Source organism: Cydia fagiglandana, chromosome 12 (genome assembly GCF_963556715.1).
Source record: "Cydia fagiglandana chromosome 12, ilCydFagi1.1, whole genome shotgun sequence".
Lineage (NCBI taxonomy): Eukaryota > Metazoa > Arthropoda > Insecta > Lepidoptera > Tortricidae > Cydia > Cydia fagiglandana.
The window spans coordinates 1,501,471-1,524,738 of record NC_085943.1 but is presented as its reverse complement, the minus strand read 5'-3'; the positions used below and the strand labels follow the sequence as shown (position 1 = coordinate 1,524,738).

The 23,268-nt window shown below is 37.2% G+C and overlaps 1 protein-coding gene and 2 long non-coding RNA genes across 4 annotated transcripts in view; 2 read left to right on the top strand and 1 right to left on the bottom strand.

Moving 5' to 3' along the window:
• The window catches only part of LOC134669408 (phosphatidylinositol 3-kinase catalytic subunit type 3), a 46,745-nt gene that overhangs the window by 4,204 nt on the left and 19,273 nt on the right, over positions 1-23,268 (top strand). The window contains exons 4-8 of one of the 2 annotated variants that reach the window (XM_063526941.1): positions 5,651-5,788; positions 5,956-6,078; positions 6,425-6,520; positions 21,109-21,281; positions 21,898-21,965. In XM_063526941.1, coding sequence (XP_063383011.1) covers positions 5,651-5,788; positions 5,956-6,078; positions 6,425-6,520; positions 21,109-21,281; positions 21,898-21,965 — 598 coding nt within the window. Of the gene's footprint in view, positions 1-5,650; positions 5,789-5,955; positions 6,079-6,424; positions 6,521-20,902; positions 21,076-21,108; positions 21,282-21,897; positions 21,966-23,268 lie in introns of both variants that reach the window. The other variant, XM_063526940.1, reaches the window with a different exon arrangement.
• Positions 10,206-12,393, top strand: LOC134669199 (uncharacterized). The gene is made up of 3 exons (XR_010098871.1): positions 10,206-10,695; positions 11,193-11,321; positions 12,195-12,393. It is a non-coding gene; the product is annotated as an uncharacterized LOC134669199 (long non-coding RNA).
• Positions 12,077-13,957, bottom strand: LOC134669198 (uncharacterized). Its single transcript, XR_010098870.1, has 3 exons — positions 13,596-13,957; positions 13,266-13,498; positions 12,077-12,346 (listed from the first exon to the last, which is right to left on the bottom strand). It is a non-coding gene; the product is annotated as an uncharacterized LOC134669198 (long non-coding RNA).

Below are 23,268 nucleotides of genomic sequence, written 5' to 3'. Positions count from 1 at the left end.
TAATACGATCATTTATATTCTTCTGCTTTCATAAGTAATAGTTTTTGATTTTTAAAAGCGTTTTTCAATTAAAAGACGTGTCAAGATCGCTTACCTTCTTGCAAGTTCTTTCTAATGCTAAAAAAAAACGAACTATAAAAGAATCCACATTCTCAACCTGTAATGCAAGATTATAGTTAAATACTTCGTTTTAAGGTAACCGCGGGTATAGATTTCATCGACGTAGGTCAGGACGTTACGGTAGATGTGACCGCATGTGTCTATGCCTAGACTGTTCAATTAGACTGTCCTTGTCAATGATATGTTTAAAGTTTTAAACTAAGCACACATACCTATTGTTGAAATTTTATTGGCGTATTCCACAGCAGGCTGGGTGGTAAAGAGATGTCTCAAAACTAATGGATAACAGGCCAGAAACGACCCACGGAAAATAAAAATAGCCAAATTCCATATAGGTAATCCGACCTGATAAGGAAGCAAAGGTCGTGAGTAGAGAGACCCTTGGGTCATAATAATTGAAGTACATCATCATCATCATCATCATTCATTTAAGAGTTAGACTCTTGTCGGTGGAGCGATTTCCATGTATGTCGGTCCTCTGCCTTCTCCTTGACAGCCTGATACGACACGACGTTGAGCTTTTCCTTTACTTGATCTATGTACGTTCTCCTTGGTCTCCCCCTCCGTCTTGTTGCCTCAACTTTCCCTTCAATGATATTTTTGATAAATTCGTCGTGTCGTAGCAGGTGACCAAGCATCTTTCCTCTTCTGTTTTCTATGGTTCTCAACAAACTCCTCTTCTCTCCTACCATGCGTAAAACCTCTTCGTTTGTTTTCTTCTCCGTCCAGCTGACCTTTGCCAATCGACGCCAGCACCACATCTCAAAAGCCTCCAGCCTTTCCCTATCACGTTGCCTCATTATCCACGTTTCGCTTCCGTACAGTGCTATGCTCCAGATGTACACTTTTATGAGCCTTTTGCGTATATTGCTTGATATTCCAGCTTTAAATAGGCACTTTTTGGTGTTGAAAGCTTTTTTAGCCATCGCTATTCTGGTAGTAATATCCTGTGTACATCTGGAATCACTAGTAATTAAACTGCCTAAATATTTAAATGATTTGACCTGTTCTATGTTGCTATTGTTTAAAATTATCGGGTTTTGTCTTTGCTGTCTATTTGAGGTATTATTTGAATTCTGTTTTGAAGTCATAAGTATCTTAGTTTTGTTTATGTTAATTTTTAGGCCAAACTCGTCAAAAACTGTGTTCATTTCATTGAGTAATTCTTCAAGCTGCTTTGATGTAGATGCCAGTGCAGCGATGTCGTCAGCAAAGCGAATATACTGTACGTTTTTTCCGTTAAATTTAACTCCTCCTTTTCCAGACTCTACAAGTTTCCTGATAGCACACTCTATAAAAATATTAAAAATAAGTGGCGAAAGTGGACAACCTTGCCTTACCCCTTGCTGAATGTTTGCTTTCCTTGTCTCCTCTCCTATTTCTATAGTGCCTTCTTGATTTTTATAGAGTTCAAAAATTATTTTACGGTCTTTATAGTCTAATCCAGCTTCTTTTAAAATTCTAAACATAATTTTCCAATTGACTTTGTCGAAAGCTTTTTCCAAATCTATGAATGCTATATATGTGTTCTGATTTAAGTCTATTCTTCTATCTATAACCATTCTTAAGGCAAATATTGCTTCCCTTGTCCCTCTATTTTGACGAAATCCGTATTGATCGGCGCTTAAATATTCCTCTGTTTTGGATCTTATTCGGTTTTGAATAATTTTTAATAATATTTTACTGGCCTGTGATATTAGGCTTAAGGTTCTATGTTCTTCACATTTTTGCGTATTTCTCTTTTTTGGCAAAGTTATTATTTTGGAAGTAAGGTAATCTGTAGGAATTGTTCCAGTATCGTACATTTGGGTAGTGATTTTATAAATTTCGTCTTTAAGCAGATCACAATTAGCGTCTTTTATGAACTCTATATAAATCTTATCATTTCCTGCAGCTTTCCCGGTTTGTAAACTATTCAGTGCGTTATCAAATTCTCTCCTGATTATACACGGGCCCAAAACATTCAAGTCTACTTCTTCTTCTCTTTCAATGTCGTCGTCATTTAACCCTTCGCCTTTGTATAATTCTTCTATATACCTTTTCCAGCGTTCTGCTACTTCTTTATTATCTAGTAATATATTACCCGTTTCATCTAGTATAGCATTACTCTTTGTTTTGTAGTTTCTTTCTAATTGTCGTATAATACTATAGGCTTGGTTCATATTACCCTTTTTCATGAAATGTTCTATCTTATCACAGTTATTTACTATTTCCCTCTCTTTTGCATCTCTGCACATCGTAGTAATTCTATTTGTAAGCTTCTTATAATAACATACACTTTCACTATCTGACTTATTTTTATATTTTCTTCTCTCTATCATTAAGTCCATTATTTCCTTAGTAAGCCATTCTTTCCTAGGTGAAATCTTTTCTTTTTCTAAGCATTCCTCTGCTGTATTTATTATTATGTCACGAATATTATTCCATCTTAATTCTACATTAGTATGATGTTCATTATTATATATATTGTTTTTATAATCCTCTAATTTACTACCTATTTTATTACTAAATTGCACTTTGGTATCACTATTCTTATCTTTAAGTTTGGTGAGATCTACAATCTTGGGTTTTCTTTTTCGTCTATTCTTCTTTACTTCTAAGTTGTATGTCGCAATCAATAGGTTATGATCGGTATTTAAATCTGCTCCTGGTAGTGTTTTACACAATTGCACTTGAGATCGATATTTGTTTTTACATAATATGTAATCTATCTGATATCTGCCAATGTCTCCTGGCATTTTCCATGTATATAATCTACGTTTCGGTTGTTGGAATATTGTATTACTAATAAATAAATTATTTTCCTTACAAAATTGCACTAACCGGTCTCCCCTTTTATTTCTTTTGCCTAATCCAAATTTTCCTACAATATTATCCTCTATTCCTTCTCCTACCACCGCATTAAAATCTCCCATAACTATTAAATTGTCTTTATCTTGCACTGCATCCATTATTGTGTCTATGTTATCATATATTTTTTCAATTTCATCATCTGGATGACTGCCGGTTGGCATATAAACCTGTATAATAACAATATCATTGAGTTGTGATTTTATCTTAACAGCTGTAATTCTGTCACTATAATGTATCGTGTTCTCCACTTGTTGCCCCCATTTTTTGTTCAAGATTATTGCGGTACCATTAGAACCCTGTTTGTCTCCTGTACATATTACTCTGTATTCATCACTCCAATAATCAGCACTATTCCCCCATCTAGTCTCGCATAAACCTAATATTTCTATACCTAGTCTTTTCATTTCCAGCTTCGTCTCTTCTAATTTACCTGTAGGCAGCATCGTCCTCATATTCCACGTACCGATTTTACAAGGATTTCGCAGGATGACGACCGAGTCAGCCTTGCCCCTGACCCTGCCGGACTCGGACCGCCACGGCATGTTACTTCGTGGAAGCCCGTTGTCAAGAACCATTAACTCATTATTTTCCATTTACATTTGCTCCAAATTAGGGATTTGCAGTGTAGTGGTTTCCCCCTTGCCTTCTACACCGCAGTTTAGTAGCCGAATTGGTGTCCGCCTCCTAATGTCCAGTCAAGGGCCCTACTAGATATTCTATCCTCGGCCCCTCGCCAGTACTGATGCCACTGCTGCCTGACATCAGGGGAATGCATATTTAATGGCGGCATTGACTCGCCATGTCGTAGAACTGTCTTTGGACATTGTAGTTTTTTAATGACAAAGTCCTCCCACCGACTTTCTCACTACATCCTGTTAATCCTACCGCTGTTTGGTTGGGGACTGCTTATTCTATATATTCGCAGCTAACCATCATATCTGATGGCCGTTCCTCTATCCACCACCTGTGGACCCCAGTAGTAGCCTACAGCTCAGCCCTACCATTAAGTACATAAGTAGCACAAATAAAGAAATACAAAAGTCCAATCCACGTGTGTTCCAGAACAAATATAACTAAAACTAAACACATACAATTTCTTTCTCGTAGAGGGAAGGCTAAAATACTAGACATTAATTTTAAGGGGGACCCTGTTGATCAAGAAAAAAGTGTCAAATTCTTGGGAATCCATTTAGATGAATTAGGCGATTTTAAAACTCATGTGGAACAGGTTTGTAAGAAATTAAATAAATTCATTTTCCCACTACGAAGACTACGTGAAACTGTATCGCGAGAGGCGGCACTTGTAGCATACCATGGGTACATCATGTCTATTCTTCGTTATGGTTTGATCATATGGGGAAACTCCACTGATATGACAAAAGCATTTGTCAAACAGAAGAAATGTGTAAGAGCAATATTTTCACTAAAGCCTCTTGACTCGTGTAAACCGGTCTTTAAGCGCTACAAGCTTTTGTCTCTACCCTCTCTATATATTTATGAGATTGCCGTATTTGTCCATACAAACAAGCAATACTTTAATGAAAATGTTGATGTTATAACATACAACAATCGGATGTCAAGGCAAAAAAACCTATTGAATGTACCTAAAGCACGCCTGAAACAAACAACTCGCACGCCTTATTTTATGTGTGTTAAAATATTTAATAAAATTCCTAGCGATGTCAAAAATCTTCCTTTAACGCAATTCAAGAAAAAATTGCATATGTGGCTATGTGAATTATGTATTTACTCTATAAGCGAGTTTTTAAATGCTAAGTTTAGTAATAGGAGCTAGTTGTAGTTTAATGTAAGCATTTACATTTATTTTAGTAATAAGGCATCTTTATTTTGTGTGACTTCCAGCCACGAAATCTAGATTTTATATTTGCATGCTTAATTAAGTAGAGTATGATGGACTATATAACTAATATTGTAACAACTTATTGTAACCCATATTCCGCAAATAAACAATCATTCATTCATTCATTCAATTTTTATGAACTAGAGATAGCCGAGTGCACGACCGACGGTTCAATAAGTCGCTGATTTATGATCGATAACTCAGTTTAAGTAAACAGTAGGAATCTGCCACTCCCCCAGTTATTTTCTCAAGTCCCAGGATAGAACACGTCTTTTAAAATGCTTTTTAAACTTTCACACATTTAAACTCCTGAAAAAAGTCTTTAACATAAGTGAAAAAACGCCTAATAGCTTCTTAAAAACTTAAAAAAAAATATTGTTCCTTATGTGTTGTTTAAAAATCGAAGTAGTACTGAGAGTGTGTTCTCGTTCATACAGTGATATGTTAGTGCCCTGGCATCGTAAAAATTGGCAAAAAACTTTCAAAGTTACCTAGCACTTACTAAAGTTAAATCGTTTTGATTTTACTACCGACGCATTGAAAGCGGGTTTAGGAACAGTGCTGTTTCAGCTGATTGTGTCGTTTAGTGTCAAATATATCTAGTTTTTTAGCATATTTCAGACATTTTCGAACTTTAGCACATTAGCTCATAAACGCTGAGTAAAATAACCGTGTTTTAAAATCCTGTATCTTCAACTAAATACTACAACAACCTTTTTAAAAGCAGTAATGGGTCAATCGTTTAGTATCCTCCGTAAGAAATACTACCTATCCTTCAGAGTGAGCTTGAAGAAGTTTTCTTTCTCATTGAAAAAGGGGATGTTCGACCTCCGCGTGTGGCCGGGAGTGGAGGGGGGAGAGAAGACGCCAGGCAAGGCCCCGGACCGGGGGAAAGAGCAGATGCAGAGGTTGGCCAAGTTGGCTAAGAAACACAGGAATGGACATATGCCGAAGGTACGTTGTGTGGGATGTTTAAACTTGTAATTAACTGTGCCGTTATTGCACAAATTCAACTGACTTTCTATATTGTTATTGTGTGGCACGAGCTGAGAACATACACACACTTACACTTTTACTTCCTAATGGAGGAGCATGATTTTGTAATAGTTGTCTACTTCCAGGTGGACTGGCTGGACCGGCTCACGTTCCGCGAGATCGAGATGATTAATGAAAAGGAAAAGCGAGGATCTGACTACATGTACCTCATGATTGAGTTTCCCACCGTCCACATTGATGGTATTAACGTAAGTACTTAAGTTAGAATTAGAGGTAATTGATGTTAAAGTTTACGATTCTCCAACTGTTCCCATTAGACGACCTATTGTAAACAGTTTTTAGCGTTCCGTACCCAAAAGGTAAAACGGGACCCTATTACTAAGACTCCGCTGTCCGTCCGTCTGTCACCAGGAGGAAATTTTCACAGATGATGTATTTCGGTTGCCGCTATAACAACAAATACTAAAAAGTACGGAACCCTCGGTGGGCGAGTCCGACTCGCACTTGTCCGGTTTTTTTTATATTTTTCTCCCTTTTTAAGTAATTCCTTGCAGGTTTTTCAAGCCGGTTTTGGTCATAAGTCTATATTTGCAGCACGCGGTCGTGTACTATGAACAAGATGGCGACGAAATGTACCAGTTCCGCGCACAAGCGGAGATCGTCACAGTACCGGACCATGAGATACAGCAGGTAAGGTAAACAGGCAGTGGTCCCTTCCCTACTGATATAAATCGTCGGGTGACAAGCAAAAGTCACTAACTAACACCATTGAAATTATTGGACAATAAACCGTGTTACAAGTGTAATAAAGTGCATTGTTACTTTGATTTTTTGATAGTACTTAGTGACTTTTGCTTGTCACCCGACGAAATACCTACTTATATCAGTAGAGTATGCTGACTGTACCTACAGTCAGCATATCTATTAGATTAGCACCCATTTGTATTGTAGTGTAGGTAGCTATTTTTAACCGACTTCCAAATCTCAAAAGGAGGAGGTTATCAATTCGGTTGTACATACAAAAAGAAACATTTCTTTTTAGGGTTCCGTACCCAAAGGGTAAAACGGGACCCTATTACTAAGACTTCGCTGTCCGTCCGTCCGTCTGTCCGTCTGTCTATCACCAGGCTGTATCTCACGAACCGTGATAGCTAGACAATTGAAATTTTCACAGACGATGTACATATTTCTATTGCCGCTATAACAACAAATACTAAAAACAATAAAATAAAAATTTAAGTGGGGCTCCCTTTCAACAAACGTGATTTTTTACAGAAGTTAAGCAACGTTGGGCGGGGTCAGTACTTGGATGGGTGACCGTTATTTTTGCCTTTTTTTCGCATTATGGTACGGAACCCTTCGTGCGCGAGTCCGACTCGCACTTGCCCGGTTTTTGCTTATATTTATGCTACTTGCGATATCACTAGTTGCTATGTGACTTCGGGCATAGGTTAGTTAGCCACACGCCCGAAATACGTCATATCCATATCTTAAATAGGTTAAAGGTGATATTGATATCTTATTTACTTTCACAGTACGCAAGTTAAAATATTTATGACGTAATAATTAATTAACATTTATGTGAGCGCTAACTTCTGGTTTATTAGGGTTCCGTACCCAAAGGGTAAAACCCGGGACCCTATTACTAAGACTCCGCTGTCTGTGTGTCTGTCTGTCACCAAACGTGATTGTTTTGTAGTTTTTTTGCGTAATGGTACGGAACCCTTCGTGTGCGAGTTCGACTCGCACGTGGCCAGTTTTATTATTTGTATTACTAGTCCGGGAGCCGGCTGCATGAAACAAACCTCATCAAAAAATAGAATATACCTACCCTGTAGAGGTACCTGACATTGAGTAGATTCCAACGCACTTGGTCGGCCTAGGCTTAACCTGGCAGATTTTGTACAAATGGCAAAAACGTTGGACAAAAATTCATCAAAAAAAACCTCATCGAAAAATAGAATGAAACTTGTATGGTAGGATACCTGACCTTGAGGACAGTAAAAAAAAAGTGGTCGGCCTCACCTTAGCCTGGCAGTTTTTGCAGTCCGACCAGATTTATTGGGTCACGTGAGAGCTACAATTTACCTCATCGAAAAATAGAATGAAACAAACGGATTATAATAGCTAAAATAAGCCTGTTGACGTATGTCTTGGTCGGCCTCACCTTAACCTGGCAGTTTTTGCAGTCCGACCAGATTTATAAAAAAAATCATCAAAAATTTTTTATCGATAAATCGTATGAAACTTGTATGGTACGATAGCTGCCTTTGAGGACAGTAAAAAAAATGGTCGGCCAAATCCTGTGTTTGCAGGTTCCTGTGTCCGACCAATTTTGTGGTACCACGTGAGAGCTACAATTTACCTCATCGAAAAATAGAATGAAACAAACGGATTATAATAGCTTAAATAAGCCTGTTGACGTATGTCTTGGTCGGCCTCACCTTAACCTGGCAGATTTTGCAGTCCGGCCAAATTTATAAAAAAATCATCAAAAAAATTTTATCGAAATATCGTGTGAAACTTGTATGGTACGATAGCTGCCTTTGAGGACAGTAATAAAAAAATGGTCGGCCAAATCCTGTGTTTGCAGGTTCCTGTGTCCGACCAATTTTGTGGTACCACGTGAGAGCTACAATTTACCTCATCGAAAAATAGAATGAAACAAACGGATTATAATAGCTTACATAAGCCTGTTGACGTATGTCTTGGTCGGCCTCACCTTAACCTGGCAGTTTTTGCAATCCGACCAGATTTATAAAAAAATCATCAAAATTTTTTTATCGATAAATCGTATGAAACTTGTATGGTACGATAGCTGCCTTTGAGGACAGTAAAAAAAAAATGGTCGGCCAAATCCTGTGTTTGCAGTTCCTGTGTCCGACCAATTTTGTGGTACCACGTGAGAGCTACAATTTACCTCATCGAAAAATAGAATGAAACAAACGGATTATAATAGCTAAAATAAGCCTGTTGACGTATGTCTTGGTCGGCCTCACCTTAACCTGGCAGTTTTTGCAGTCCGACCAAATTTATGAAAAAATCATCAAAATTTTTTTATCGAAAAATCGTATGAAACTTGTATGGTACGATAGCTGCCTTTGAGGACAGTAAAAAAAAAAATGGTCGGCCAAATCCTGTGTTTGCAGGTTCCTGTGTCCGACCAATTTTGTGGTACCACGTGAGAGCTACAATTTACCTCATCGAAAAATAGAATGAAACAAACGGATTATAATAGCTTAAATAAGCCTGTTGACGTATGTCTTGGTCGGCCTCACCTTAACCTGGCAGTTTTTGCAGTCCGGCCAAATTTATAAAAAAATCATCAAAAAAATTTTATCGAAAAATCGTGTGAAACTTGTATGGTACGAAAGCTGCCTTTGAGGACAGTAATAAAAAAGTGGTTGGCCAAATCCTGTGTTGGCAGGTTCCTGTGTCCGACCAATTTTGTGGTACCACGTGAGAGCTACAATTTACCTCATCGAAAAATAGAATGAAACAAACGGATTATAATACCTAAAATAAACCTGTTGACGTATGGCTTGGTCGGCCTCACCGTAGCCTGGCAGTTTTTGCAGTCCGACCAAATTTGTGATACCACGTGACAGCTAGAATAGGACCACACATGCTGTATTCCATACGCATCATGACTTTGTGTACCTATCTGATGGGCGGGCGTATATGAAACGCCTTCTTGTACGTGCAGGTGATCCAGGTATACACCAAAGCTTAGTTTTCAATCGAACACTTGTAATATAAGAGGAAAAACTGCACGTGATCCTTCCAAAATTTAAATAAATGGTAAAATGTTCCTCCACGATGTTCTCAACGGGCATCTAGACTGCGTTGGATTGCTGTCGCAGTTAGGGCTCCGCGCTCCCACGCGCCGAACTCGTCACACCACACTATTCCATATTCCCTGTCATCGTACCAATTATGGCCAAAATTCTATTCTATTAAATTCTGAGTAGAATCGCACGTACCTATAATAAATCGTTCCAAAACATTGACCCTTTCTTCTCCTCCAGACGTGTTTTCACATCACAAATTGCAAAGCAACTTTCCTGGTAGTCACGCACTATCACACCCACTTACACACATACACCCACCCACCCACACACACACACACACACACACACACACACACACACACACACACACACACACGAACACATAAATTCCAATAAATGCATACAAACTAATAGATTCGCTCGTTTATGTAGGTACTGTATGTATTTTTATTTTACTATTTTTTATTTATTGTTTACGCAAAATTAGAGCTATACCTACTATTTTAGGATTTTTTTTCCAGTTTACAGTTATTATTAATATTTTCTCTTTTTCCTTGTACCTTAAAGACTTACAGCCGTATTCATAAACAGTTAGAGCATTGATCATCAGTTGCTGATAACCGGATGTCACAAAACGTGATTCATAAACACTTTTTAGCGCTAAACAGTTGATCATCTCTTTATTAAATCCTCGGAAAGTTACGGAGCCGAGGACCCTTCTTTATCTGTTTATTATCTGCTATTTTACAAGATGGCGGTCACGAAACAGCTGATTTTGGCAAGAGTGACAAGAGCAAGAGCAAATAGTACGTTTTGGTTAAAATCCCAAATGTGAATGGAAAACAACTTTAATATGTGCAATTACGTATTACATACCTGGATATAGTGCGAAAATGGCGCGAAACCTAAATATCCCGCTTTTTATAAGTTGTTTATGTGATTTTGTGTATGGTGATTTTCGTTTAACCAAAATATCGAAGAAGGCAACAGAATTCTATGATCGCGTAGTCGGAAAAATGCATCATAAACGGAGCGAGTTCCTCCCTCACAGCTATTAGGCGTTTGGAGAAATAGGTAAACCGCCAGATTCACTTAAATCTATGCGGGCCAGCTTCATTGCTCGCCATACAATCGCATTTTCGAAACCAAGTTTGGCTTGGCAAGTAATATAAGAGCGTTCCATGTTCCTAATTAAAAATATTTGGAGGAGTCGCCATCGTCGGACACGGCGAGGACTTACTTATATTTGTGCGTAAACCCTTTAGTTATTCGTTATTACCACTTGCCAGAAACGTTGTTTTTAATTTAAGATCAGGGTGTTCGCATTTCGCAAACTTAAATTTAATTGCATTTCTTGCGCACATTATACCTACCTATATAATATTATAGACCCTGTAAGAGTACATCAATCTCGTTCATAGTTTGCAATTGAATAACTAACCATTATACCTAATGAGATTATAATATTTACCATAAGTTAACTTGTTTTATAGACATATTTAACCGACTGTGTTTAATAAAAAATATCACAGGTAAGTAGGCACTACTTAAAAGTATCAACTTATTTACAGGTAAAAGAAGTGTGCACTCTTGTCAGTCTGGTAAAGTGATGAAAAATCTGAAAAAGTCACGGGTATATGCAGTCATTGCATAGGCAGTTTGCTCAATATTGGCTTTGAGCATAACAATTTGGCCTCCAGGTAAAAATATTGCAAGCTGAACTTTATAGAATGAAAGTTTCAACTAATTATTCAGTATGGTCATCCAGGTTGGATTCTATACCTACCTGTTCTTGACGCTAAGGTTTCCAGTGCTCCCAAAAATGCACTGTCGGCTATTTGTAACTCCGCTAGTTGCCTGTAGGCTGCAGTGCTTAATATCAGATGGGCAGCACTAAACTTGTCCTTGTCATTGTCTGGTATTCAAAAATACCTTTTAATTTTATTCTACATAAGAACCATTAATTACCAATATTATTTTTGAACTTCTTTGAACTAGGTACATAGCATGAACTTACCTATGAATATCTACTTTACTTTATATAAATTGTACACTTTCATCAGAACAATATTGCAAACACATGAATATCATAAATATGTGCAAAATAGGGTCCTACTTTCCTTTTTAGAACTCTCAAAATGATTTGCTATTATGGTATTTATATGAAAATTTATTTTCTAATAATAATCTGGTGCTTTATTTTATACATGGTATGGTGTGACATAATTTATTTTAAGTACAGGAAACATCCCTATTAGACTGCTAGATACATTTAAGATTTTATTGCATTGTAATTAGAAAAATGGAATTTTGAGTATTTCAATATGGGTACAGTCGCCTGCAAAAATATGTTACTCTTCGAAGGCTGCAAAAATGTGCAATGCTCTTATGGGCCTTTGTTGTGTAACATATTATTGCAGGTGACTGTACATCATTAATAAAAATTGTACAAACCTTAACAAGTCAAAAAATATATTTAATTAGTAAAATAAAACACCAATTAAATTAGAACAATTTTATTACTTCAACCTAAATCAAGCTAGGTTTTCATTTTGATGTTTTTTTTCTTTTAGGTTTCTTGCTGATTTCCTGCTGGGACTTGCAGTGTACGGAGTCAGTTACACTTCTCTGACCAATATTCACAGCTGTTCACAGGCCACAGCTTTTCTTCCAAAGCCTGGAGTTATTCAACAATAACAGTGGCTAATGATGGTACTTTCAGGATCTGAAAAGATGCAATAATTTGAATAAAAGTATTTTTGTATTCAACAATTTTCTTTAATTTTTAGCTTATGATATAATGGATGTACTTAAGTTAGGGTCACATGATTCAATATAGTTATGGTAACTAAGTATCATTTTAAGCTATAGACAGAGATCAATATGACTTCATTTATTATTCATTACCTATTAGGTACTATAATATGATATCATTGTACATTGACCTTGCAAACTCTCTGGAATAGATGTCCAAACTGTCTGATGAGATATAGATTAGCCAACTTAATTATAACCAACTGTACGCAGAAAACATCTTATTTTTAATCAGCAGGTACACAGTATCTATACACACACCTGTACACTGGTATTTAAATACTGCCTAATTTGTGAACCATCCTTCCTCGTAGTAAGTAGGTTGGCTAGGTGATCGAGTATAATAACCATCGCATTGTTCCATGCATAAAATAAATACCATTACAAAATTATTACTAATGACACGATGACAAGAAGTAAACTCGCGACACAACGGCTTGTTACAATAAAACATCACTTGTACATATAATTATCATTTGGTTCCATTGTATGGTTAAGAAATATAATACCTATAATAGGTAGGTACCTATGCATAATTTTAAACAAATACACCAAGCTCCACAAAGCACGGATAAATTTACCAAATTTATAAGTGTTATAACCTTTAAATAATGTCAAAGCCGTCAATGCAAGTGTCAATCTTAACATGTTCAGATACTACATTTTATGTTACGTACCTATGTCTATAATATATTATAAATAGATGGTCATGCCCAAAATTTGAACTGTACCTAGAGTTATCATCAAAATCGCTGCAGACTTTTCTTTGTCTAACTCTAAACACTGCAGGTATGTAAGGTAAACAAGAAAGTATAGGACATTGTTCATACCTGATTTAGTGAGTCTGAATGGACTTCGTTTTGTTGACCCGTTGTGAATTTCTGCCGCAACCAGAATAAATTAGTGTGAACTCATGAACCATTATTCAATGGTTCTTCTTGCGGAGGCGAGTGGGGTCTGGTACGGTATCTGGCTTCGACTTCTTCTCTTCGCTAATTATGCACTTCTCGGTTAGTTTGAAAGAACCCCACTTCTTTCGACTCCATTCCACATAATATTGAAACTAAAAGCAATAAGATATAGGTATATCAACATTGCAGTGAACTCATATTATTACTTGTTGCTGTATAAGATACTTGTCTGTAAACGTAGTTACTCACCAAGTTTTATAAAATTTCCGGCCATGCAGCAATCTTTAATTATTTTTGTGGCACAGAAGCTATTTTAATAAGAGATAATTCCGAAAATTAGTCAAAATAGTAAATCAACTTCTTCATGATATTACGATTGGCCGCTAGTGCTGCTGTCAAACTTTTTTTTTAATTTAATGTTCAGCCATATTTTAGTCTATGATGCGCCAAGATGCCAACATAACGCGTCTAATCTGCTTATTAGTTAAGAAGCCCCTAATAAACGTTTATAAATCATGGTTCTTATCAACGGCTTATTAAGCCTAAACAGCGGATTAGCTAATAAGCTGATCATTCCTCATTTAAGGATTTTTTATGAATACGGCTGTTACAAATTAAGTTATATTTACGATTCTTGTACAGCACAAGTTACAAGTCTACCCACAGATGATTTTTTATTATGTATAAATTACAGGAAGTTCTGTTATTGGCTATGCTATAAGTTCTCATGTTTTTTGTATATTATTTAATGTAAACGCTGTTGAACTTCTCAATAAATATAAATAAATAAAAATACACAAGATAACCTCACATATATTAAGTGATTATCTTATTGTTATTTCTTCGACTCGCAAAGGCGTTATGTGTCCTTCAAACCATTTGATCTTATACATTTCATCTCTTAATGTCCAGCCACAATGTGTTGCATCAAATTTGATGCAAGTGGATTCTGCCGCACACTGCCACATTGAATTTATGAAAGCCGCCCGTAACAAGCCATACGTCAACAGGGTTATTTTAGCTATTATAATCCGTTTGTTTCATTTTATTTTTCGATGTGGTAAATTGTAAATCTCACGTGGTACCACAAAATTGGTCGGAGACAGGAACCTGCCAACACAGGATTTGGCCGACCATTTTTTTTTACTGTCCTCAAAGGCAGCTATCGTACCATACAAGTTTCATACGATTTTTCTATAAAAAAAATTTGATTTTTTTTTTATATATTTGGTCGGACCGCAAAAACTGCCAGGTTAAGGTGAGTAGTGTTGAGTCGCTCACTCGTGAGGCACCTCATTTGTACCGCTCATTTTGTTAATTTGTCGCAGTACTTCATACCGCAAAAATGTCTTACATCACACCTCTATTCATTTTACTCATTTACTCGCGCGCATCACAAACACCTCTTGCCACACAAATCATTCACACACTTCAAATTTCAAAAAACTCTTATCCTTTCAATTTCACTCGCGACCCTGAAAACTCATACGCTCCTCATAACCTCGCAAAAGAGTCCCTGGATCGCGCGAGGCGCTCGAGGTGCTCACCCCTCACCCGCTCGCCGGGACTCGATACTCAAATGAAGAAACGAGTAATGGACGTAATGGTCCACACTGTCAACTGCCGAACTACAAACCTTATTGCAACGACAAAAGGTCCACCGAGAAAAGCGTTGAGTTTGTACCGCTCACCGGCTCTTTGTGACATGAATACCTCAAAATGAAACAACGAATTAGAAATATCCAAAGAGGGAGTGAGACAGACACGCGCCGTACTTCAATATCGCCTCGCGTCACCTCCGAAAATACGTTAAAAATTAAACACGAAAGACAACAAGCGTAAGCGCTGCAAGCTTTCATACATCTTACGCCTTTTTGATCCTAACTTACGTGTCAAAATGGCGCGATAAATCAATCTTCAAAACGAATTTCGACGTGTTGCTTCTCCGTCGCACTTGTAAATTCGTACGTAAGTGTGACAGGGAGGCAACATGACGAACTTGGTTCGCGGTACGCCCTCTGTATACCAGGCGGGCATTTACGAAGCTTGGTTAGAAACAGAAATCCTTTAAGTGACTAAAATATTATTGAAATATAATACGGTAGCGTACACAATTTATGATAATTTCAATAAGTTTCAAGTTTATTAAATAAAAAGTAAGTATAATTTGCATAGGTAAAATAAACATGTAGATGTAAATTATACCGATTTGAATTTGCAATACTTTTTATTAACATTCTTTGTAAACGTCTTCGAACTGACAAGTTATGATTATGACATATTTATATTTATTTTGTCCGTACTTCGTTCTAGTTCTCTAGAGCTAATTTTAGTTCTCTAATACCTAATACCTAGTAATAATTCTTATAATCATAACAAAATATGGACATAGTTTTCGCCAGTAAATATACCCGCGGATCTTCCTTGGTGCCTTATGCATGAAAAAATGAAGTGTAAATGTAGACGGTGCGGCCGGCTCGAATGGTGCTTTGTTTATGTTTATTATCATATTGATGATATTACTGTTAAATTATAGGTGGTAAGTTAGTCACTTCTATATAATAATGATTGTGAAAACATTGAATTTGTTCTCCTTAGTTTGTTAAAAATTGTGGTAGTTTTATGGTTAATAGGTACTTATGAAATATATCACTACATATTATAAAACAAAGTCCCCCGCCGCGTCTGTCTGTTTGTGGGTTTGTTTGTATGTTCGCGATAAACTTAAAAACTACTGGACGGATTTTCATGTGGTTTTCACCTATCAAAAGAGTGATTCTTGAGGAAGGTTTATGTGTATAATTTGCTAACCCGTGCGAAGCCGGGGCGGGTCGCTAGTGATTATTATACTTAAAATTATATCAAGTAGCAAGGAGGAGGTCTAAACAATCTAACAATAAAAAAGAGCTACATTAGAACAAGTTTCATAAAAGCAGCAAATTAAGTTAGGTACTTTTTCTACTCGGGTACTTTTATCTGTCATTTACATAGTCACGAACGAACATATAAGGGCATACATTATTAATACTCCTTAAAAGTCTATAGTCTATTGCCCAAAAAAGCACTTGTATCGTTTTAGAGACATTACGATACGGTAAGCTAGTGCAGAGTAGCAGGTGGCACATACCGGTACATTGCTACCAACGTGACAAACGATTGAATGCATACGGTTTTTATTAAAAAAGAAACAAATTTGTACTGAGTTCATTGCTACCAACATAATAAAAAATACTTTTATACCCTACAGCACCACGACCCTGGTGCGGTGCGGTAGTGTGTAACGGCTTTAAAAAAAACATAACCATAGACATTACTCGTTTGTTCCTCGTTTCCCGCCTGTCCCGGTAATTTCTTGTTCTTTGAGTACTTTGCGTTACTATTTGTTTTGCGTTCATAAAAAGTGTTGAAAATGGACAAAGAGGACTACGTATTGTTTCTACACCTGAAGAAATATCCGCTGCAGCACAAGCAGCGACCGAAAATTTGTTGCCTAAGTACTAAATCTCAGCACCTATACGACAAATCTTATGAGAAGTGCATGGCGTGGAGATTGGAGCAGAAAACTTCGTCATTCTCTGAAAACGTCTTTGGTGTATTTTCAAAGACTAATTGGAAGCACCGGATCAGATCTATCTTTTAAGCAAGGTTGGTATAATGTTATAAAAAATTTTGATTCACATTTTTAGGGTACACAGTACAACGAGCTATATTTATGTACATTTTATATTTTTGCATTGAAACTTAATATTATTTAATTCTCCTTTTTCTTGTTACAGGTTGCAGTAATATTTGGTATTATGGGTGCTTGTCGCAGACAAGAGCTACATACATATAGTAATACCTACTATCCAAAATTTACATTGACATTTTCATAAATAAAATTTTGTTTATATTTTTTTGTATTTTATTTAATATTGCCTACTCATAGAAAAAGCATTGTATGCAACGTTGTATAAGTAGTCAAAAAATGCTCATGGCGTATTTATTAACAATGGTCGCCTTCGGCTCACATTGTTACCCACGCCACTCACATTTTTTGACCCCTCTTATAAAACTGTTGCATAAAATACTATTATGTTCTTAGTTTGATTCTAAAATTATCTTTCTCCTAAAAGTTATATTCTTAATCTCCAGAATTGCACTCCAATGAAATATTACTACTTATTTATTTATAAAGGAAGTGATGAATACATAAATATGTATATACATTAAATATTTTTGTTGCCGTTGGAGTTAATGGAATAGTCGACGCTGAAAATATGCTAGTACCTCACCTCATTTGAAGTAAGACATTGTAACACCTCATTTTAGAAAATGAGGTACTCATACAAACTCATTTTAAATTGATGTCCTACCCATCACTAAAGGTGAGGCCGACCAAGACATACGTCAACAGGCTTATTTTAGCTATTATAATCCGTTTGTTTCATTCTATTTTTCGATGAGGTAAATTGTAGCTCTTACGTGGTACCACAAAATTGGTCGGACACAGGAACCTGCAACACAGGATTTGGCCGACCACTTTTTTTTTACTGTCCTCAAAGGCAGCTATCGTACCATACAAGTTTCATACGATTTTTCGATAAAAAATTTTTGATGATTTTTTTATAAATCTGGTCGGACTGCAAAAACTGCCTGGTTAAGGTGAGGCCGACCAAGACATACGTCAACAGGCTTATTTAAGCTATTATAATCCGTTTGTTTCATTCTATTTTTCGATGAGGTAAATTGTAGCTCTCACGTGGTACCACAAAATTGGTCGGACACAGGAACCTGCAAACACAGGATTTGGCCGACCATTTTTTTATTACTGTCCTCAAAGGCAGCTATCGTACCATACAAGTTTCATACGATTTTTCGATAAAAAAAGTTTTGATGATTTTTTCATAAATTTGGTCGGACTGCAAAAACTGCCAGGTTAAGGTGAGGCCGACCAAGACATACGTCAACAGGCTTATTTTAGCTATTATAATCCGTTTGTTTCATTCTATTTTTCGATGAGGTAAATTGTAGCTCTCACGTGGTACCACAAAATTGGTCGGACACAGGAACTGCAAACACAGGATTTGGCCGACCATTTTTTTTTTACTGTCCTCAAAGGCAGCTATCGTACCATACAAGTTTCATACGATTTATCGATAAAAAATTTTTGATGATTTTTTTATAAATCTGGTCGGATTGCAAAAACTGCCAGGTTAAGGTGAGGCCGACCAAGACATACGTCAACAGGCTTATTTAAGCTATTATAATCCGTTTGTTTCATTCTATTTTTCGATGAGGTAAATTGTAGCTCTCACGTGGTACCACAAAATTGGTCGGACACAGGAACCTGCAAACACAGGATTTGGCCGACCATTTTTTTATTACTGTCCTCAAAGGCAGCTATCGTACCATACAAGTTTCACACGATTTTTCGATAAAATTTTTTTGATGATTTTTTTATAAATTTGGCCGGACTGCAAAATCTGCCAGGTTAAGGTGAGGCCGACCAAGACATACGTCAACAGGCTTATTTAAGCTATTATAATCCGTTTGTTTCATTCTATTTTTCGATGAGGTAAATTGTAGCTCTCACGTGGTACCACAAAATTGGTCGGACACAGGAACCTGCAAACACAGGATTTGGCCGACCATTTTTTTTTACTGTCCTCAAAGGCAGCTATCGTACCATACAAGTTTCATACGATTTATCGATAAAAAAAATTTGATGATTTTTTTATAAATCTGGTCGGACTGCAAAAACTGCCAGGTTAAGGTGAGGCCGACCAAGACATACGTCAACAGGCTTATTTTAGCTATTATAATCCGTTTGTTTCATTCTATTTTTCGATGAGGTAAATTGTAGCTCTCACGTGACCCAATAAATCTGGTCGGACTGCAAAAACTGCCAGGCTAAGGTGAGGCCGACCACTTTTTTTTTACTGTCCTCAAGGTCAGGTATCCTACCTTACAAGTTTCATTCTATTTTTCGATGAGGTTTTTTTTGATGAATTTTTGTCCAACGTTTTTGCCATTTGTACAAAATCTGCCAGGTTAAGCCTAGGCCGACCAAGTGCGTTGGAATCTACTAAATGTCAGGTACCTCTACAGGGTAGGTATATTCTATTTTTTGATGAGGTTTGTTTCATGCAGCCGGCTCCCGGACTATACCTTTGATTAGGTAAACATATTAAAGAATCTTAACAATATCATAATGCAGTAGATTTCTAAATAGGTATAAAATGTAATTTGACTTATGTGTTTATAGACAATATGCAGCAATTATATGCACCTTTATTGAACTTCTTTCCAATATTCCGCTAAAACACGTCATCATCATATCAGGCCTTTATCGCCCACTTCTGAGCATAGGCCTCTCTTCTAGTAAGGACTGTATCGTTTATTATAAATACAGATAAAACCTGGTCTAACTGTTGACGTGTGTATTATTTTGTATTACTATGTTCTTAAGGTATAATCTGGGGGTATTTTTAAGACATATCTGATATAAGAATGTTTTACATTTATTTTATTTTAGGGACTTTATGATGATTTTAATACCTTCTAGCAAATGTAATTCGGACAAGCCTATCGAGCTTAATTTAAGACTATTTCACCGATTCCTTAGTACGATTTAAAGAAACAAAAGGTTAATATGCTGCCAAAATATGCCATCTAAGTGTCCTTTTCATGATTGCTCAATTGAACATCCACAGAATAAATGTGGTGTATTTTATCTTTACATGAAAACGACTTTTTATGCAACATTTTGGATTCCCGTCAATTTCTGACGCCAGGGAAATGACGGAAACAGCTAAAAGAATCTACCGAAATCCAAAGCCTAACGGACATTCATGGCGTTGAACCATGGCTAGAACAGGTCGATAGAAACGCTCCATGATGGTTATATTGTATACCAAAGTCGGGGTTGTCGTAAGTAACATGCCATATTTTCAAAAAGGCCACCAAGCACAGATCCAAAACTTTTTTTCCAACTAAAAGAAATGATTAGACTATGCCCAGATGTTTCGCTTTACGAATCATATGTAATTGCTGTTTACATAGTACGATTTTTTTTGTGTAATACTTATCTTGTTCGGAAACCGTAAATTTTCTTGTAGTATTTGTCCGAAATCGTTGTAGTTACTCGGGAGGATTGGGTAAATATTGTCCAAACCATATGCTTTACGTGATCTCCCAGGACGAAATGTTACTTATTATTAAAGCACTAATTAAACTATATGTGTAATTTTTTAATAAAAACATAATACCAGAAAAAACGGCTAAGTAAAGTTGTATTTATAATAAACGATACAGTCCTTACGCCACTTGTCCCGGTCCAGAGCTAATCTCATCGAGACACACACCTACACACACAAAACACGTACCTAATACAGTTATTCTCACGGTACTCAAATACTTTTGAGAAATGGACTAGATATGACACGGTTGTGTTGAGGTAGTTCGATTGCGAAGTAATTTTGCAAATTGCTAAAATTATCCCGCTTTCGAAGTTATCCCAAATTTATTCACCTCGCAGAGTCTGACGCCTTAATAATAAAATCCTTTTTTGACAGGAAAACTTAGTAGAAAATAAGCAGCATCGTCTAGCGCGCTCTCTCCGCGCTGGGCAAGGCGGGCAAGATGCCAAACCCACCGCCGCTGAACGCGACCAGTTGACTGCCATAGTAGCCGCACCTCCCGCTTCACCCCTCACTGGGACATACCAGGACTTGCTCTGGAAATACAGGTACACAAGTTTAAAGACAGTCTTCCATAACAGGAGAACCTAGTAGAAAATAAGCAACATCGTCTAGCTCGCTCCCTCCGCATCGGACAAGGCGGGCGAGATGCTAAACCCACCGCCGCTGAAAGCGACCAGTTGACTGCCATAGTAGCCGCACCTCCCGCTTCACCCCTCACTGGGACATGCCAAGACTTGCTCTGGAAATACAGGTACACAAGTTTAGACAGTCTTCCATAACAAGTGAACCTAGTAGAAAACAAACAGCATCGTCTAGCTCGTTCCCTTCGCATCGGACAAGGCTGGCGAGATGCCAAATCCACCGCCGCTGAACGCGACCAGATGACTGCCATAGTAGCGGCACATCCTGCTTCACCCCTCACTGAAACGTATGTTCCATACCATGACTTGTTCTGGAAATACAGGTACATATATATAGTCTTGAGCTGCATATGAGTAGATCCCCTAAATAACCACCAAAATACTGGATCGGCCTCATTCTTATCCCCCAATTCTCTATCCAATAAGGTCTTAAAATAATATAAACAAACAAAACTACGTTGTGAAATAAAACTATGGAAACGGATTATAGACTACATTGTCTCTGTCTTCTCCGTCTTTGGACATTATGCTATGGGATTATGTTATTCGGCGACTAAACTGAACGACGTGTTTGTTTTTTATGACTTTCTCTATAAATAAACTGACGGTTAGGGTTTTACAATTGGTGCCGTGAACAGGATATCTACTGATCTACATATACTTTCAAAATCCATGAATACTTTTATAATCCAATTCTGATATTGATACTAAAATGGTTTGTTTTAGATTCTACCTGTCGTCGCACCGGCGCGCGCTCACCAAGTTCCTGGAATGCGTCAACTGGAACCGACCAGGTATGTCACAACTTTCAGTCAAAATAGAGAAACATCAGGCCAATTTGGAGAAGACCCTCTACTAGCTGTTCGTATTACTGCAATGTTCTGCCGCCAGAGTGCAGCACTAATTTGTTTAGTAAACCATAGAGTAACTTATACATGCTAGGCCTTAAACAGTTTTTTGACAAATTTTCACTATGGCATTGATGCAACAAGGCGGTTTGTTTACAAGTGGCCTACCGCAGACGCGAATATCGAAATGTCTTTATCTGCCTCTCTATCGGTCGAATAGGGAAGCAAGAGTGATAGAGAGGCAGAAACCGAACTTTCGATTGTCGTGTTTCACGGTAGGCCATGTGATTGACCTAGTGACGCCCGCTACGTAGAGTTTTGCGCAATATTCTTATTCTTGTATTGTATTTTACTGCAAATACTTCACTTACAGAAGGTCAGTAAAGAAGAATGAGCGCAGCTTTTTTTTCTGACTATGTCTGACCGACGTAGGCACGTTTACACATACGACAGTAGTGAATAGAATCAGGCGTTACTTTGCGGAAATCCATATTAATTAAAACCAAAATATTACTTTGTTAATCCGCGTAAAAGATAACGTGCTAGTCAATCAGTGCTAACCCGTTATACTTACTTGCGTATTTTTTTACATGCAATTAATGTTCCCACCTCCCACCGCAAAAATAAATAGCAAATAAATATAACAAACCACCACCAAAAGAATAATACTCGACACGTGTTTCGCCTCTCTACGAGGCATAGAGATAGGGATAGAGACGAGGGATAGAGGCGGATTAGCAAAGTAATATTTTGGTTTTAATTAGATACGACAGTTTTTGCCCTATGACGGACTTCACCACATAGACTTTCCACTGTTTTGTAAAGGAAACATCGAGTGCATTTTGTCCCCTCCAATTTTACTCAGTTACTCAGATATTGAAATGTGCGTGAGTCTTACGAAAAAACAAATACTTTGTGAAAAATTGTACAGTCAACAACAGAGCTATGAATACAGGCAAAGTGTCAAAAATATGTATACAGTACTTTATTGCATGTACATTAAGGTCGTGTATACATATTTTTGGCACTTTGCCTGTATTCATAGCTCTGTTGTTGACTGTACTATGTGCGGAACCTTTAGGGCGCGAAACTAACTCGCACCTGGCTGGCTTTTTAAAATTACACATTATAGAATCAAAAATAATTTCAGAAACTAGCCTTAGAACTCGGCCTCTTTTTTGACGGTGATGTTATCGATTAATGCTTGCCCAAATTCTTGTAAAGGTAGGTACTTGTCATACCCACGGTG